The sequence below is a fragment of the Caenorhabditis remanei genome, chromosome IV (assembly GCF_010183535.1).
Source record: "Caenorhabditis remanei strain PX506 chromosome IV, whole genome shotgun sequence".
Taxonomy (NCBI): Eukaryota; Metazoa; Nematoda; class Chromadorea; order Rhabditida; family Rhabditidae; genus Caenorhabditis; species Caenorhabditis remanei.
Genome location: NC_071331.1, coordinates 22698330 through 22714846, shown reverse-complemented (window position 1 = coordinate 22714846; position 16517 = coordinate 22698330). Strand labels below are relative to the sequence as shown.

The window sequence follows — 16517 nt, the reverse complement described above, 5'->3', positions numbered from 1 at the left end:
ACCATTTTTTCCCATTAATCGACTCGTTTTCAATAGTTTTCATGTCCAAATCGCCAAAATTGCCTTTCTATTAGATTCCGCGGTTACGATAAGCGCATACACACAGATCGTATCTCCGACGTTGACCCATCCCTAAACTTTTTCTCTTTTTTCTTTTTTTCTGATAAGATAATCGTTCTCTGATTACTCTTTGCTTGCAAAAATACGTTTTTATCTAATCTTGGTTTTTACGCCGCAATTTACGTTTGGTTGCAAAAAAACTTTTTTTCGATAGCAAAATTTTTGAAAATTTTTCCAGAACTTTCCCACAGGTTCTTTGATTTTCGAAACTGTTTATTCCAGAAGTTTGTGATCTCTTAAACTTGGCAACAATAACTGAAAATTCTCAAGCACTTTCCTTGAGGGGAAGGGGGGTGGGAAAGTCGACTCGTTTGGACTCGTGGGAAATATTTTGTGTTTTTCAGCGAAAACAAGTTGCTTATGGTAGTTTTGGATTGGTTTTTTGGATTCGCGGTGTTGGAGTTACCTGGGGGGTGAGGAATCCTTAAAAATTCAGAGATTTGGACGACTTGGGGGCCAAAAAATTTAATTTTTCAATTTTTGACTACCGCCTGGTTTTTTGGCGGGAAAAACGTTATTAGCATAGTTTTTAACGGGTTTTATTGAATTTAGAGTGCTCAAATTACTTGTGGTGAACATTTTCGTGGAGTTAGGCATAGAGGAATTATGAGGTCCCCAAAATTTTCAAAAAAAATTTTTTTTGGAAATTTTTTTTTGACTATCGGCTATTATTTTTGGCGGGAAGAACGTTATTAACATAGTTCTTGACGGGTTTTATGAATTTGTGGTCTTAAAATTACCTTAGATTAAGAATTTCATGAATCTAGACCATCGTCGAATCGGTGTTGAAAAAACAATTCAAAAATATTTTTTTTCGACTTTTTATTTTTTGACTTCTGACCAGTTTTTCGACGGGAAGAACGTATCTAACCTAGTTTTTGACGTGTTTTTCTAATTCAGAGAGCTTGAATTACTTAGAGTAAAGTTTTTCAGGAATTTTGGTCATTTTTACCCGAGGTCCCCAAAAAATTTTTTTTCGAATTTTTTTAAACGTTGTTTTTATGACCACCCCTTCAAATGACCTCCCTCTCAGACAGTTTTCTCTCTCATTGAGAATAAAAAACGAATGAAAAAACGAAGAAAGGCGACAAAATCGCCTAGGCGCATCGTCCTTGAAGAACATCTGGCCTCCCATACATTTCTTTCTCAATTCTGTTCTTTGTTCCCAAAAAATAATTGATTAATTACCTTAATTATGAATGTATGATAGATCAATTATGATCACATAATCAAAACTTGAGAAAACTGAAGAACTAACGACTGGCAAAAAAAAAAATTTCAAAAAAAAAAGTTTTTCCAAATTTTTTATTTTCCGATCAAAATTTATATCACCGTGTCCGCCATATTTTCAGCTTTCCAAAAAATTAAAAATCTTCTCATACAGACGATTCCCCGGAGAGTTACACCCATTTTAAGCCACCGTTGTGAAAGAGGGGAGGGAGCAGACGACGAGACACTCTCGTCGTCTGCGCTCTCTTACTCTCTCACCCTAAAACCTTTAAATTGGTGTAACTCGGCTGAATGGGGTCTGTTTGAAAAGATTTTCGATTTGCCAGAATGCTGTAAATACGGGGAACACATATTTCAAAAAAAGTTTGTAAAAATGTTTTTTTTTTCAATTTTTCCCTCAAAAATTTTTTTTTTGGTTTTTTGATCTACGCTCAAATTTGGCCCCCGAGTTTGCACTTTTCTCTGCAAAAACCGTGTACTTTTTCTCTCGGCTGCCCGATGGACGTCGGGCAGCAGCAGCAAGAGACACAAAAAGTGCAGTCAAACTAATCCCTTTTTTTCTTTGGGCCAGTGAGGAGATAGAAAAGATATGGATTCGGATACGAAACACGTCATCACGAAGGAGATTTGGAGGAAAAAAAGTGAAAAGATTTGAAAAAAAAGGAAAAAAAATTTTTGAGGGGTCGTGGGGAGTCGAACCAGGGACCCTGAGATCCTTAAACAAAAACGCGCCACCGACACGCCAGCAGTCCCTGTTGTCTAGGAATAGATTGTCTAGAAATGGTTACTTATAGCTTATTTGAGGTTTTTTGAAAAAAAAAATTGGCGCACACAATTTTTTTTACAGTTTTCAAAATTCTTGTAACTTTAAAAAATTTAATAAAATTTTGAGAATTTTGGACATCCAGACATTCGGACACACCGACAGACAGACAAACTCTACGTTTGCGTTTTAAATTTAAGTTTAGGCGCTCAAAACCCGATTTTTCCAAAATTTTCAAAAAAAAATTTTGTTGCATTTTTTCAAATCCTTATAACTTTTTGAAATCTCAACCAAATTTTAAGATTTTGGTATTAGTTTGAAGGTTTTGACCTGGTTTATCTCAAAATTCAGATTTTAAGGTGTGTACACCGAGCCCTAGGCCCAAGCCTAGACCCTTTTAACAAGCCTAATCATTTTAAGTCATTTTCAAGCTTACAACCGGTTAGAACCGAAAAAAATTACAAAAAGCGCCACCGTCACGCCAGACGTCTCGGAATGTATTCAAAACCCTTTAAAATCCCTTAGAACCCATATAAAAAACCCCCAAAAACTCTTAAAAACCAAAAATCAAAATTTCTTGGCACGGTTTTTTTGGAATTTTGGAAATTTTCCGTTTTTGATTTCTACCGGTTTTCCATACATAAAAACTATTAAAAACCCTGAATAACCCCTTAGAAACCATTTAGACCGCCGAACACCCCTTAAAAACTAAAAATCGAAATTTCTTGGCACAGTGCCAAAATTTTTTGAATTTTCAAATTTCACCGTTTATCGATTTCTAACAGTTTTTATACGTAAAAACAACACTATTTTCCATCGTTTTTCCCCCAAAATACCAATATTTTGTCAAAACACAAATTTTTTTACTACGCGTCAACGACACGCCAGCCTTTTTCCCATTTTCCCAAAATTTCCAAATTTTTTTTTTTGCATTTTTCAAATCCTCATAACTTTTTGAAATCTTAACCAAATTTTAAGATTTTGGTACTATTTTGAAGGTTTTGACCTGGTTTTTCACAAAATTCAATTTCTAAGAAATTAGACCCCACGCGCCACCGACACGCCAGCCCCCGTCTAGGAATGTGTACATATCATCATCATCACTATCTTCACGAGGGGACACCGATCCATCATATCGGTTTTCAGTAGTCGTCGTCTCTCGATGGCCTTGAATCGTGTCTCTCCGAATGTGTCGTTTGTTATCTTTTCTGTACCGTCTTTTCTGCCAAGTCACCTTCCTTTTTCTCTCTCTCCTTTTTCCTAATTTTCGTCCAATTTACCTTTCATGTCTTTCGAATTAAAAAGGAGTGAATGACTGGTTTAGATTACTATCGTTTAGATTGGTATTGTCTTTGAGATATGATCTAGAGGGAAAAATTTGGAAATTTTGGCGGAAAATTCACTGAAAAATTGAATTAAAACAATTTTTTTCAAAAATTAAAAAAAAAACATTTAAAGGGTTTTTTGACCCTTCGTATCTCGATCCAGATTTTTGCTAGTTTTTTGAATTTTATACCAAAATGTAGGAAATGTTATGTAAATTATTTTTGTAGTTTGTAGTTTTTTTATTGGGTTACTGTAGCTGGAGATATAAGGGTCAGAAGGCAGCAACCTGCCTCAAGAGGTAGTGTAACCTTGACCCACTGTATTTCAATCCAGATTTTTGCAACTTTTTTGGTTTTTATATTAAAATGTAGGAAATTTTATGTAGATTATTTTTGTAGTTTGCAGTTTTCCGATTGAAATACTGTAACCAAAGATATAAGGTTTTGAAGATTTGAAGGTAGCTCCCCTCCTTCAAGAGGTACAAAAACTTTGACTCTCCGTATCTCAGTTGGGATATTTGCAAATTTTTTTGTTTTTATACCAAAATGTAGAAAATTTTATATAGACCATTTTTGTGGTTTGTAGTTTTTTGATTGAAATACTGTAGCTGGAGATATAAAGGTTTCAAGGTAGCGACCTGACTCAAAAGGTACTATAACTTTGACCCATTGTATCTCAATCCAGATTTTTGCAAATTTTTTGGCTTTTATACTAAAATGTAGGAAATTTTATGTAGAGTATTTTTGTAGTGTGTAGTTTTTTGATTGAGTTACTGTAGCAAAAGTTATAGCGGCTACAATAACCCCTACCTGCCAAACTGATAGTGAGTAAGTTTATCGATTTTCAACCGATTTTTTTTTGGTTTTTAGACCAAAATTTTGCTTTTCTTTGTGACTTTTTTAGTTTTTAATAATTTACACTCAAGAATGTACATCTACAACATAAAAATACACTCCTAGAATATGAAGCTGGCGTGTCGTTGGCGCGTTCTCAAAAAAACCTTCCAAAACAACTTTTTCCCTCGTTTTCCTTGTTTTTCCACCCAAAAATTGTAGTTTGTAGTCATCGCAGGTGTTTTATTTCCTTTTGTGAAATTAGGTGGTGGGGGGCTGAAATTTGATATAGAAAGAGCCCCCCTCTGGCACAGCTTATCCGTGAGATCTTAGCTTTTTGGAGTCTCTCTCTCTCTCTACTTTTTTTTTGTGGTATGACGCACCAAATAATCTTTAAAAGATCAAAGAATCCATATATGTTCATGAATAATGTATGGTTGTTTATCAGGACTTCTACACTTTTCTTCCCAATAGATTAATCTATGCTTAGCTCTCTTTCAATGAAATGAAAAAGGGGGGGGGGGATGGAAACGTCAGGAAGAGAGAGAGATTTAATTAGATTTGATGTGACGGAAGAAACGGATATCTATTGTTTGTTGGTGCGATGTTTCAATTTAATGAAAAAATGTTTGACACTTGACACAAAAAAAAAGAAAAAAATTGAGGGAAAATTTTTTTGAGGAGGACCCTAAGACCTTAGTGACCTTAGACACCTTAGGTAACTTAGGGATCGCTTAAAACTGTAGTATTTTCAAAAAACCAGTATTAAGAACCCTTAAAAACCCCAAAAAACCCTTAAAACCCTAAAAACCCCTAAAAACGAAAAATCTAAAATTCTTGGCGCGGTGCCAAAAACTTTCAAATTTTTTGTTCATCGAATTCTATGGGTTTTTTATTCTTAAAAATCATGAAAATCCTTTAAAAATCCCTATTAAACGATTGAAAACCCAAAAACGCTTAAAAACAAAGAATCTAAAAATTTAAGTTTTTGTTTGGCATCGTGCCAAAAATTTTCAAATTTTCGAATTTTCCGTTTTTCGATTTTCAACATTTTTTATATGTACATAAAAATTATTGAAAACCCCTTTAAACTCCTTAAAACCCATTGAAACCCCCAAAAACGCTTAATAACCAAAAATCGATATTTCTTGGCACGGTGCCAAATTTTTTGGATTTTTTTATTTTTCACAGTTTTTCGTCGTTTTTCACCGTTTTTTTACTCAAAATATCAGAATTTTGTCGTTTTCTAGTGTATAAACTACATCTAACATACATTAACTTTCTAATTATCAGTCTCCCTCTTGGCTCAGTGCCAAAACTTTTTTGGAATTTTCATTTTTCACCCAAAATACCAAAATTTTGTCGAAAACGCAACATTTTTTCTACCACGCGTTACCGACACGCCAGCCAACTAATGTCTAGGAATAAATTGCCTTAAATACCGTTTTTTTGATTTTGAGAAAAAATTTCTGAAAAAATTTGAGCCACATTTCTTCCCGTAATGTACATAAATATTTAATTTTAAAATTTCACAATAATGTAAATATTTATTTTATTTTTGAATTCGTTGTAGATATTACCAAACTGGCGCCCGTCCAGCCCTGTTCAAACCGAAAAAATTCTTCTTTTTTTTTGAAAAAAAAGTTTTTTTCATTGGCGCGAACTGTTTACCGAGTGATTAGACGGGTTAGGCGAATGGGAGAAGAGAGAGAAGACACTGGCTACTATGTGTATCGATGGGTAAAAGTTTTATCATGAGAAAGAAATAATTGTGATAAGGAATTTACATTTATCGATTTATTTTTTCTGAGTTTGACAGAAAAATAGTTTGAACTTTTTCTTCTTTTAGTTGGTGATAATTAAAGGAAACTTGATTTATTTATTGATTTAAGTCTAAAACTCAGATTCGGAACATTTGAAAACCTATAAAACCGAAAAATAAAACAAAAAATGGCGAAAATGCAAAATTTAAGTTTTTTTGGCACTGCGCCAAATTTTTTTGAATCTTCGAATTTTTTCGTTTTTTGATTTCTAGCATACATAAAAACTATTAAAACCCTGAATAACCCCGTAAAAATAGTTAAAAACCACAAAAACGCCTAAAAACTAAAAATCAAAATTTCTTGACACTGTGCCGAAATTTTTGTCTGTGGGCGTGGCCTAGGTGTTTCTAAGGCCGTGATTTTCAAATTTTTTGAAACCCTAAAACCCCATGAAAATTCCAAAAAAAAACCAAAAAATCTAAAAAAATTTAGGTTTTTTTGGCACTGTGCCAAATTTTTTTTTTGAATTTTCGAATTTTACCGTTTATCGATTTTTAAGAGTTTTTTCACTTAAAAACTATTAAAAATTCTGAATAACCCCTTAGAAATAGTTAAAAACCACAAAAACGTCTAAAAACAAAAAATCTAAATTTCTTGGCACAGTGCCAAAATTTTACGAATTTTCGAATTTCATCGTTTTTTGATTTCTAGCGTTTTTCCATACATAAAAATCATTAAAAAACCCTAAATAACCATTTAGAAATAGGTAAAAACCCCAAAAAACGCGTGAAAACGAAACATCAAAGTTTCCTGGCACGGTGCCAAAACTTTTCGAATTTCACCGTTTATCGATTTTTAACAGTTTCTATACATTAAAATTATTGAAAATCTTTCAAAACCCCTTAAAATCCCTCAAAAACCTTTTAAAACCCCAAAAAACGCTTAAAAACGAAAAATCAAAATTTCTTGGCACGGTGCCAAAATTTTTTGAACACTCATTTTTCACAGTTTTCCATCGTTTTTTGCCGTTTTTTTCACTCAAAATATTAAAATTTCGTCGTTTTCTAGTGTATAAACTACATAATATGACATTACATACATAATCATACTAATTATCAGTCTCTCCCCCCTTCCCCCCATCGCCGCTCGCCTTATCATTTCGGGGCGCCGCGGAGAAGAGTAACAAAAAGGGTTTTCGTCTTTTTCATTCTAACATATAATACTCCCGCAGCATCAACACAATGACAACATTTTTCGTCTCTTTTTTTGATTCGTCTTTTTGGTTTTGTTGTTGTTTAGGGTTATGGGTAAAAAAAAATTTATTTTCACAGTTTTTGTTTTTCTGATATATCTTGGAAATTATAAGGGATATGGTTAACTAAAACGTAAAAAGTTGTATATTTTGTTAGTAGATCACTTTTTTTTTGAATTTTGGCGTTCAGAGAGTTTTTATGGTTTTTAAGCAAGTCGGGAACGGCTATAACTTAAGACTGGCTCAAAATTTTTGAAATTTTCTAAATGATAAAAAAATTTGCATAAAATTTCCTACATTTTGATCTAAATTTCATTCCTTTTACATTTTACGCTATTGAGATACAACCGGTCAAAGTTAGAGTACTTTCTCTTGGTCTCTACTCCTTGACAATCTTCAAACCTTTATATCTCAAAAACGAAACAATCTATCAAAAAACTACAAACTACAAAAATAAACCCCATAAAATTTCCTACATTTTGATCTAAATTTCATTCCTTTTACATTTTACGCTATTGAGATACAACCGGTCAAAGTTAGAGTACTTTCTCTTGGTCTCTACTCCTTGACAATCTTCAAACCTTTATATCTCAAAAACGAAACAATCTATCAAAAAACTACAAACTACAAAAATAAACCCCATAAAATTTCCTACATTTTCATATTTAAAAAATTTTTCTAGCCTCAAAACTCGCCGAGTTACGCCGCTACTAAGCCACGCCCCCTAAAAACCCTGAAGGCGAGAGACGCAGAGAAGTTAGAGTGCCTTGTTGTCTGCGTCTCTTTTAGGAAAATGCGTATCTAATTGAATATTTTTACCGATTTTCCTATTTTTTGTACTAAAAAAACCGACTTTTGAGGGTTTTTGGTCTTTTTTGAAGTTTTGAAAATTTTCAAAAATTTTCCAAAAAAATTTTTTTTCAAAATTTTCAAAATTTAAATTTTAAGTTTCCCGCCAAAACTTTCACATTTATTTGATCTCTGTTTTTTCCTCCCTTCCGCCCCGCCCACTTCCTTCCCGAATACCATCTCTCCATTGTTTTCTCGCCCCCTCCACCTCTAGGCTCCGCCCCCTTTCGGTCATTGAGACCCTAAAACCGTGGACCGTCCGTTACTCCTCTAGTTTTACCGCCTATGTCATTGACACTGACCAAGGCTACTCTACTCATCAAATAGATTCCGAAAATGACGTCACTTTAATTTTTTTCGAAAAAAAAAATTTGAAAAAAATTTTCCCGCCAAAATTTTTTTTGTTGTTTTTTTGGTTTTTGACCTGGAAAAATTTCGCAATATTGCGAAATTCCTATCCTCTTTATTCTGATTTTCTAGAATCTTCTAAAATGACCAATTTATCTATTTTTAGTAGGCTCCGCCCATTTTTGACTCTGCCTTTTTTTCGGTATTCTAGAATTTTCGTTGGCCCCGCCCACTTTTAGGACAGGTAGGGGATAGGTATGGTTTCAGAATTTTTGGTTTAGGTTTTGATCTACATTTTCTTCTTTTTTTGTTTTTTTGAGAGAATTGGCGAGAGACGCAGAGAAGCGAGAGAGTCTCGTTTCTCTGCGTCTCTCATTAGTTCTTCTGACTTTGACCCCCTGTATCTCGGCTAGTTTTGAAGCAAACTTATTTTTGAAAATATCATATTGTAGGAAATTTTATGGCGATCATTTTTGTAGTTTGTAGTTTTTTGATAGGTTTTTAGGGTTTTGAGATAATTGGCTTAGAATGAAAGTGACTTCAAACTCAGTGGGGTTGGAGTATCTTTTGATATATCCGAGTGATTTTTATACCAAATTATAGCATTTTTAATGGATTTAATGATGTAATTAATAAAATTTTAATTAGTCTCAAAAAAAAAAACTTGATAACATTTTTTGTAAAAAAAAACTAAAAACTTTTTTTTCAAGCTTTTATATTTTAAACTTACCGTATCTCTCAACTCTGTGAGACTACAAACTACAAAAATATACCAAAATGTAGAGAAATTTGCGTAGATCATTTTTGTAATTGACAACTTTTTGGTAGCTCCGCCCATTTTTATGAAAAAAAAAGTTTTAAAAAAAATTGTTTTTGAAATTTTTTATTTTATTTTCAAAATTATCTTATTTTTCAAAAATTTTTACTGGAAATTGGATGGAATTTGCCCTAGAAACTTGAAAAATTACTAAAATCGACGAGAGACGCAGACAGCGAAACCCTCTCGCTTCTCTGCGTCTCTCCACTCTCTCACCTCGAAGCTAGGCTACCGTAAACTTTAAAGGCGTATAACTCAAAAAGGGGCGGAGCTAGAAAAAAGTGACAAACTACAAAAATGTAGAAAATTTTGTGTAGATCATTTTTGTAGTTGACAACTTTTTAGTAGGTATGCAGGATTTTGAGATATAACGCTTTGAAAATGAAAGTTGAGGAGAGAGAGGGAGCCGCAGAGGGGTCAGAGTGTCTGGTTGTCTGCGCTCTCTCCTCTTTGAGCGAATTTGAGCGATTTCATTCGATTTAAGCCAGTAATAACTGCACATTTGTCCTCTGTCCTTAAAATTAAAAAAAATTTCAACTCCTCCCTCCTAGGTATTGTTGGCTGCCAGTATCGGGGGGATGGGCGCCCGTGTCCACACTCTTTTTCTCTCGCCGTCTGGCACTCTCTTACCAATCAATACTCTCTCGTCACTTCTCTCTTTCTCTTTCGTCTCGTCTCGATCTTGATCAGAGTCCCCCCCTCTCCGGGAGACGACCTCTTGATATGTCACATTGTTGTCTGTCTCTCTCGGCCTCTATCATCTTTTTTCGTCTCTCCCGAGGCGCCAAGGGTGCCTTTTCTCTTTTCAACCCCCTCTGTGTGTGTGTGTTGCCTCCCATCCGACCTTTACCATCAATTCACTTCTTTTCTTCTCTCTTCTTTTTTTTTGTTGAAATGAGACTGAAAATCGATTTTTGGGTAGATCACTCCTTGAAGCGCGATTTTGAGTTTAAGCCTAAGCCTAAGGGACTGTTTTCAGATTTTGGTCTCAGTTATGACTCATTCGGATTTTAAGCTTAAGCCTCACTTTTGCATAAGCCTAAGCCCAAAAATTCTAGAAATACCATTTTTCCGATATTTTTCTGAAAAAGTCTGAAAATTTAAGCTTAAGCCTAAGATTTTTTGAAAAATTGGGTGATTTTGAGCCATTTCCAATCTTTTTTTTGAAAATTTAGAAAATTTAAGCCTAAGCCTAAAAACCTGTGAAGCAAAAGTCTGAAAATTTTGAAAATCTGAAAAAAATCTGAAATTTAAGCCTAAGCCTAAGGGATTCATTAAGCCTAAGCCTAACTATTTTTAGAAAGTTTTGTCATTTTAGCCAGTTACGACTTTTTTAAAGTTTAGGTCTCAAAATTTTAGCTTTGAACACTTAAAATTCGGTTTTTAGTCTTATTTTTCCATCTTTTTCTCAATTTTTCAAATTCCCGCCTCATCACTTTTCCCATCTCAGATATTGATTGATCTCAAGTGCTCAAACGCGCCCCCCCCCCCAACTTGCAAAAAGTACTGTAAAAGTAACGAAAATGATTCGCGGACTAAACTCGCCGGGCGGCATCGGATTGCCCGCCAATCCGAGAGCCCAACAAGGTGGTCAACCACCAACACAAAACCAACAACAACAGCAACAACAGTTCTATGATGACGAGCCGTATCAGGCGAACGCCTCGCGGTTTCCATTCGGTGGCGGTGTCGGAAAAATTGTAAGGAATTTTTTTGGAATTTTTGAATTTTGGGTACTAATTGGGGGTCGCAGGGTTTATTTTAAATTAAAAACAATAAAAATTACTCTAGGGTAAAAATTTGGGACAGAAACTTGAAAATTTGAAAATAATGGGGAACTTAGGGGTTTTACACAATCCCAGATGATCTAGGCTAAATTTACACCTTAAAAATCGTTAAAACCCCTAAAAACTACCCTAAAAAACAAAAAAATCTGAAAATGTTGAGCCCTTCAAAATTCCAATTTTCAAACATTCATAAAATCCTTCAAAGTCGACTTTCCTGACTTATTTTTGATGTAAAAAGTGTAAAATTTTACGCTCTGTTCAGTGGTATAAACTTTTTAGACATTGCATATTTTTATGGTACCGTAACTCTCGTAAATCCACACCAAACTTTTTCACAAAATTTTTTTTTCCAAATTTTTCCAATATTGAAACATTCATCAAATCCTTCATAACCTTGTTTTCTATTTTATGTAAAAATTTCCTACTTACAGTACCCCCAAACTACCGTAATCCCCGTAAATCTACACCCACTTGAAAAATTCGTTAATTTTCCCATTTTAATCGAATTTTGAGCTCTAAACTCTCTAAAATTTTAGATAATTTTATGAATTTTGTCCTTCCCATCACACATATACTGATAACACCCAAAATACTTCACTTCCGAGTCATTGATTGACCGAGACCGGTCATGAGGGGAGGTGGGGGGTGACAACACAAAGGATACTAAAAAAATGTTGATTGTTTTGTAGCAGTTGTCTTTTTTTCACGTCTGAGAGATATCAAGGACCACGTGACAGTAACCACGTGACAGAAAAGTTTTCGGGAAAAATTTATAAAATTTCAAAAAAAAACTTTTTTGGGAGGTCCCAAATTTTTTTTTCAAAAAATATATATTTTTGAATTTTCTCATTTCTAATGTGTTTTTATTGTATTTCTCACTATTCCCCACCATTTCCCGCTCAAAAATCATCAAAATCAAAAAACCAAAAAATCCCACGCCACCGTGCGGACTCGAACCCCGGTCCCTCTCCTCGAGACATCATTTTTCGATTTCTACCAAATATGGTCAATATGGGGCTCAAAAATTCGGAAATTTTATGGAGAATCTGAAAATGTAACTAGTTTTGAGATTTGGATTAGAGATTATTGATTTTTTGGAAATTAAAAAAATTTTGAGCTCAAAAAATTTTTTTTCCAATTTTTTTGCTTGGTAATTAACTTCAATTAACTTATATAGCCTTAACCTATCTTAACTTTGATTTTAATTTTTGATTGATATTGCACTGTAGTTTGTGGTTTGTAGCCTAGCCTCCCCATCGAATTTTTCGAAATTTTTCGAAATTTCAACTCGCCAACTGGTGACGGCGGGGGGGATCAGAGGACTGATATAATTTATCAAGTAACTCCAGAAGATGGGATTCTGAAGATAAGGGGCGACTCGATTGGAGAAGATAAATGAGATTTCGGAGAGAAATTGGGAGACACGGCAGCGATTTGTGATAGGGGGGAGGTGACTGGTGGTGATGACGAGGGTCCCAAGGTGTCTGGGGGTACCTAGGTTGAAGATTTTGATATCTTGTTTAACGTGACCTAAAACACTGAAAGTTACAGAAAAAAATGCCAAAAATCTATGAAAATCTGAAAATTCGAAAAAAAAATTCAAATTCATTTTTTTTGAAAATTTTTTAAACATTTCTAGCTTTTTTTAGTAGAGTTTTGTACATATTCATGTAGCCCTTAAAATTATCTGCAATTAACACCAAAATTCAATTCTATCGGTCAAAATCTGCCAAAGTTACAAAGCTTTGAAAATCAACTCCAAAATTTTTTGGGGAAAAAAGGTTTTTTTGGAAAACTCAAAATTTTAATTTTTAAAAAATATTTTGTATAGTGTCATATACCATTTTGAAACCCTTAAAATTTTCTACAATATGTCATAAAAATTACCAAAAAATACCAAAATCCCAATAAGTTACGCCCTTTCAAAATTTGACCGCGTGAGAGAGTGAGAGAGCGCAGACAGCGAGACACTCTCGCTTCTCTGCGTCTCTCTATTTTTAGGTTTTTGCATCATAACGTAAATTTTAGTTTTTTGATTTAATTTTTAGGAATTTAAAAAAATTTTCACCTAAAAATCGCAAGTTTCCTTCATTTTCCCATATCTTTCACCATTTTAGGGGGAACCTAAACATTGTTAAAAGAAAACTCGTATATCTCAGAAGCCTTACAAGCTAGCTACAAACTACAAACTACAAAAATGACCGTCTAAAAATTTTATACATTTTTGTAGTTGACAACGTTTTGATAGCTCCGCCCCTTTTTGAGAAATAACGCTTCAAAAGCTCCCTAGATCCCTAGAGAGACGCAGACAACAAGACTCTCTCGCTTCTCTGCGTCTCTCTCACAAAATCCGCCTCTTTTTGAGTATTATGATAATAAGTAGATGTATATAGTTATTATCTGATCAGAAGCAACAAAAAACTAAAAAAAAATAGAAAATTCTAGAAAACAACACATTTTTGGTCTTTTTGGCACGATGCCAATAATAGTGTCTGCGCCTCTCACTCTCTCGTCGGGTCTTGCTTCTCCCAAATAGTAGTAAACAATAGTTTTGTGTTCGGTCCCCCCCTCCCCACCACCGAGAAGTCTCTTTCGGCTCAATGAGCACTTTTTTTGAGGCATCAATGATCGGTGATCAATGATAAAAAATTTCAAAAAAAAAAAAATTTTGAAAAAGTTTGGAAAAGTTGGGTCAAGGTGTCCTAAACCCAAATTTTCCCAAAAATTCGAATTTTTCACTCATTTTTCATATATTTTATTGTATTTCCAGATGGAACAACGTCGCGAGACGGGAAACCTCATTCCAATCGCACAACGCTCGATGGGATCGTCGACACCGTTCGGTTCGGCGCCAGCGCAGACATATTTCGGTGGAAATAGTGGAGCGTTGAGTAGTCCGAGGAAAATGCAGCAGACACATCAAATGTTATTCGGGAATATTCAGCCGGTTAGTTTTTTTTGAACTTTTGAAAAAAAATTTCTTTCAAAAAAGTTTTTTTTCCTCTAGACGGTATTCTCAAAATCTGACAGAATATGAATATGACTGTTTTCTTCTCTATCTATTCTTCTATATTTTATATTTATTATCAGTTTTTTTTCTTCAAATCTTAAAAAAAACGTAAAAAATCTCAAAAAAAAATTTTTAGGGAAAAATTTTTTTTTGACTGAACTCTCAAAATCTGACAGGGTATGAATATGACTGGTTTTTACTCCATTTTCTAGATGTTATGTTTATTATCTGTTATTTTTATTAAATTCTTTAACACTTATTTAAAAAACCTTTGAAATTTTTCGAAAAAAAATTTTTGACACCCAAATTTTTTTTCTGAAAAATCTTAAATTATCTTGTTCTCTTATCATTTTTTTGAGTTTATATTGTATTTTCCACTATCCCCCACCATTTCCCGCTCAAAAAGCCTCAAAATCAAAAAACCAAAAAATCCCACGCCACCATGCGGACTCGAACCCCGGTCCCTCTTCTCGTGACACCATTTTTCGATTTCCACCGAATATGGTCGATATGGGGCTCAAAATTTCGGAAATTTTATGGAGAATCTGATAAACTTGATGGATTCGACTTTTGGATTGAAAATTATTGATTTTTTGGAAAAAAAGTTTACGCCTCCAAAAAAAATTTTCTAAAAATTTTTTTTGTAATTTTTTTCCAAATTTTTTTTGTATTTCTTAAAATTTTGTGATTTCTAGAAATTTTGTAGTTTGTGCTCTCCTGTACCTATCCATTTCCTTGTTTTCATGCACTTTACTGTTCTCTGTCCCCCCCCCCCAACCAAAAAAATTTTTCGAACGGGATAATTTTTTTGCGATTGTCACGTAGACACCCCAGACACCAGAAGACAGTCACGTGGCGTGTTCCGTCTCGCCCGTCTCGGCCACCCTCTTGTTTTGTCAATCTCTCGTTCTAGAGGGGGGGGGGGGGGGGGCCGACGCTGACGTGTTTTCGAAAAAGTGAATGAGAATTTTCTATTGAAAAAGGGGGAATGATGTTTTGAAGTTAAAGCAACAGTTGAACTTTAAAAGCAATTAAAATACAGTAATCGGAGTCGTAGAATGCACTTTTTCAAAAGGGGGACGCACTTTTCATTTGAAAACTTTTTCTAAAGACTCGTAACTTTTTTGTCTGATGCCCCTGAACTGTGATCTTTGTACCAATTGATAGGAAATTTTATGGTGATCATTTTTGTAGTTTGTAGTTTTACTCTAGCTAGCGTAGATCAAAAGTTATACGGGATTTACTGAACTGGTTTCTGAACCCGAGGTTGAAATTTTGAAATATTGAAATCCCTGTAACTCAGTGAGTTTTCAACCGAATTTTTTGATTTTGGTATAAAAATGTAGGTTTTAAAAAATTTGACAGTTTTGTAGTTTGTAGTTTTTTGATTGGTAATTAGGGTTTTGAGATAATTGGCTTTGAATAAATGTGACTAGGGCACTGGAGTATCTCCAGTGTTTTTGAGATATCCGAGTGGTTTTTATGATTTTTATACCGAATTTTTGTAATTTTATTATATTTGATAAAAAATATGTATTTATCAATATTAATACTATAATTAGTCTCCGGAAATTACAAAGTTTTTCGAAATTTTCAAAAATTTTCAAAAAAAAATTTAAACCTTTTTTTAAAGCTTTCTTAGACCTACCGTATCTCTAGGCTCTGTGAGGCTACAAACTACAAAAATATATCAAAATGTAGAAAATTTTGCGGAGATCATTTTTGTAATAGACAATTTTTTAGTAGCTCCGTCCCTTTAAGCGCAATTTTTGAAAAAAAACTGTGACACAATTTTTTTCTAATTTGAACATTTTTTTCAATGTTTTATTTTTAATTTCCAATCAAATTTTTTGTTATTACCACCAAAATGTAGGTTTTAAAAAATTTAACATTTTTGTAGTTTGTAGTTTCACAAGGCGATTGATCCCTCACCTTTGACAATGATTTTTCGGTTCAAAAAACCACCTAGCCGACCAAACACCAAAAAACATAAACAACCCGGCGCACGTCATTTTTCTATTTTGTCAATAACATTTGTGTTCAATACACAGAGACAATTACTGTCTCCATCCATCCATCTTTGGGGGAGATGTCCTTGTCCTGTTTTCAAAAAAAAAATTTTGAAAAAAAAATTTTGAAAATTTTTTTTTCAACATTTTTTGAAATTACTATCGTAAGGGGGTATTGTAACTTTACGATTTTGGCAAATTTGATCTTTTGATCTTTTGATCTACGTGTCCTTTTCGACGAGAGAATGAAGTAACAGAGACGCAGAGAAGATAGACTCTCATTTCTCTGCGTCTCTTGCCTCTCTCATGTGCCTAACAAACTTTGAAGACGCATAACTTCTTATAAATTTGAGCTAGCAAATTGATTTTTATACCAAATTATAGAGAATTTTAAGGATTTTCAGATGAAT

General features: G+C 33.9%; 1 protein-coding gene across 1 annotated transcript; it reads left to right on the top strand.

Moving 5' to 3' along the window:
* Nucleotides 1-10824: 10824 nt before the first annotated feature.
* GCK72_015817 (uncharacterized protein) lies at nucleotides 10825-14050 on the top strand (the record flags this gene model as incomplete). The annotated part of the gene is made up of 2 exons (XM_053731149.1): nucleotides 10825-11001; nucleotides 13859-14050. 2 exons carry the CDS (start codon nucleotides 10825-10827, stop codon nucleotides 14048-14050), a joined length of 369 nt encoding a protein of 122 aa, XP_053585921.1.
* Nucleotides 14051-16517: the final 2467 nt, after the last annotated feature.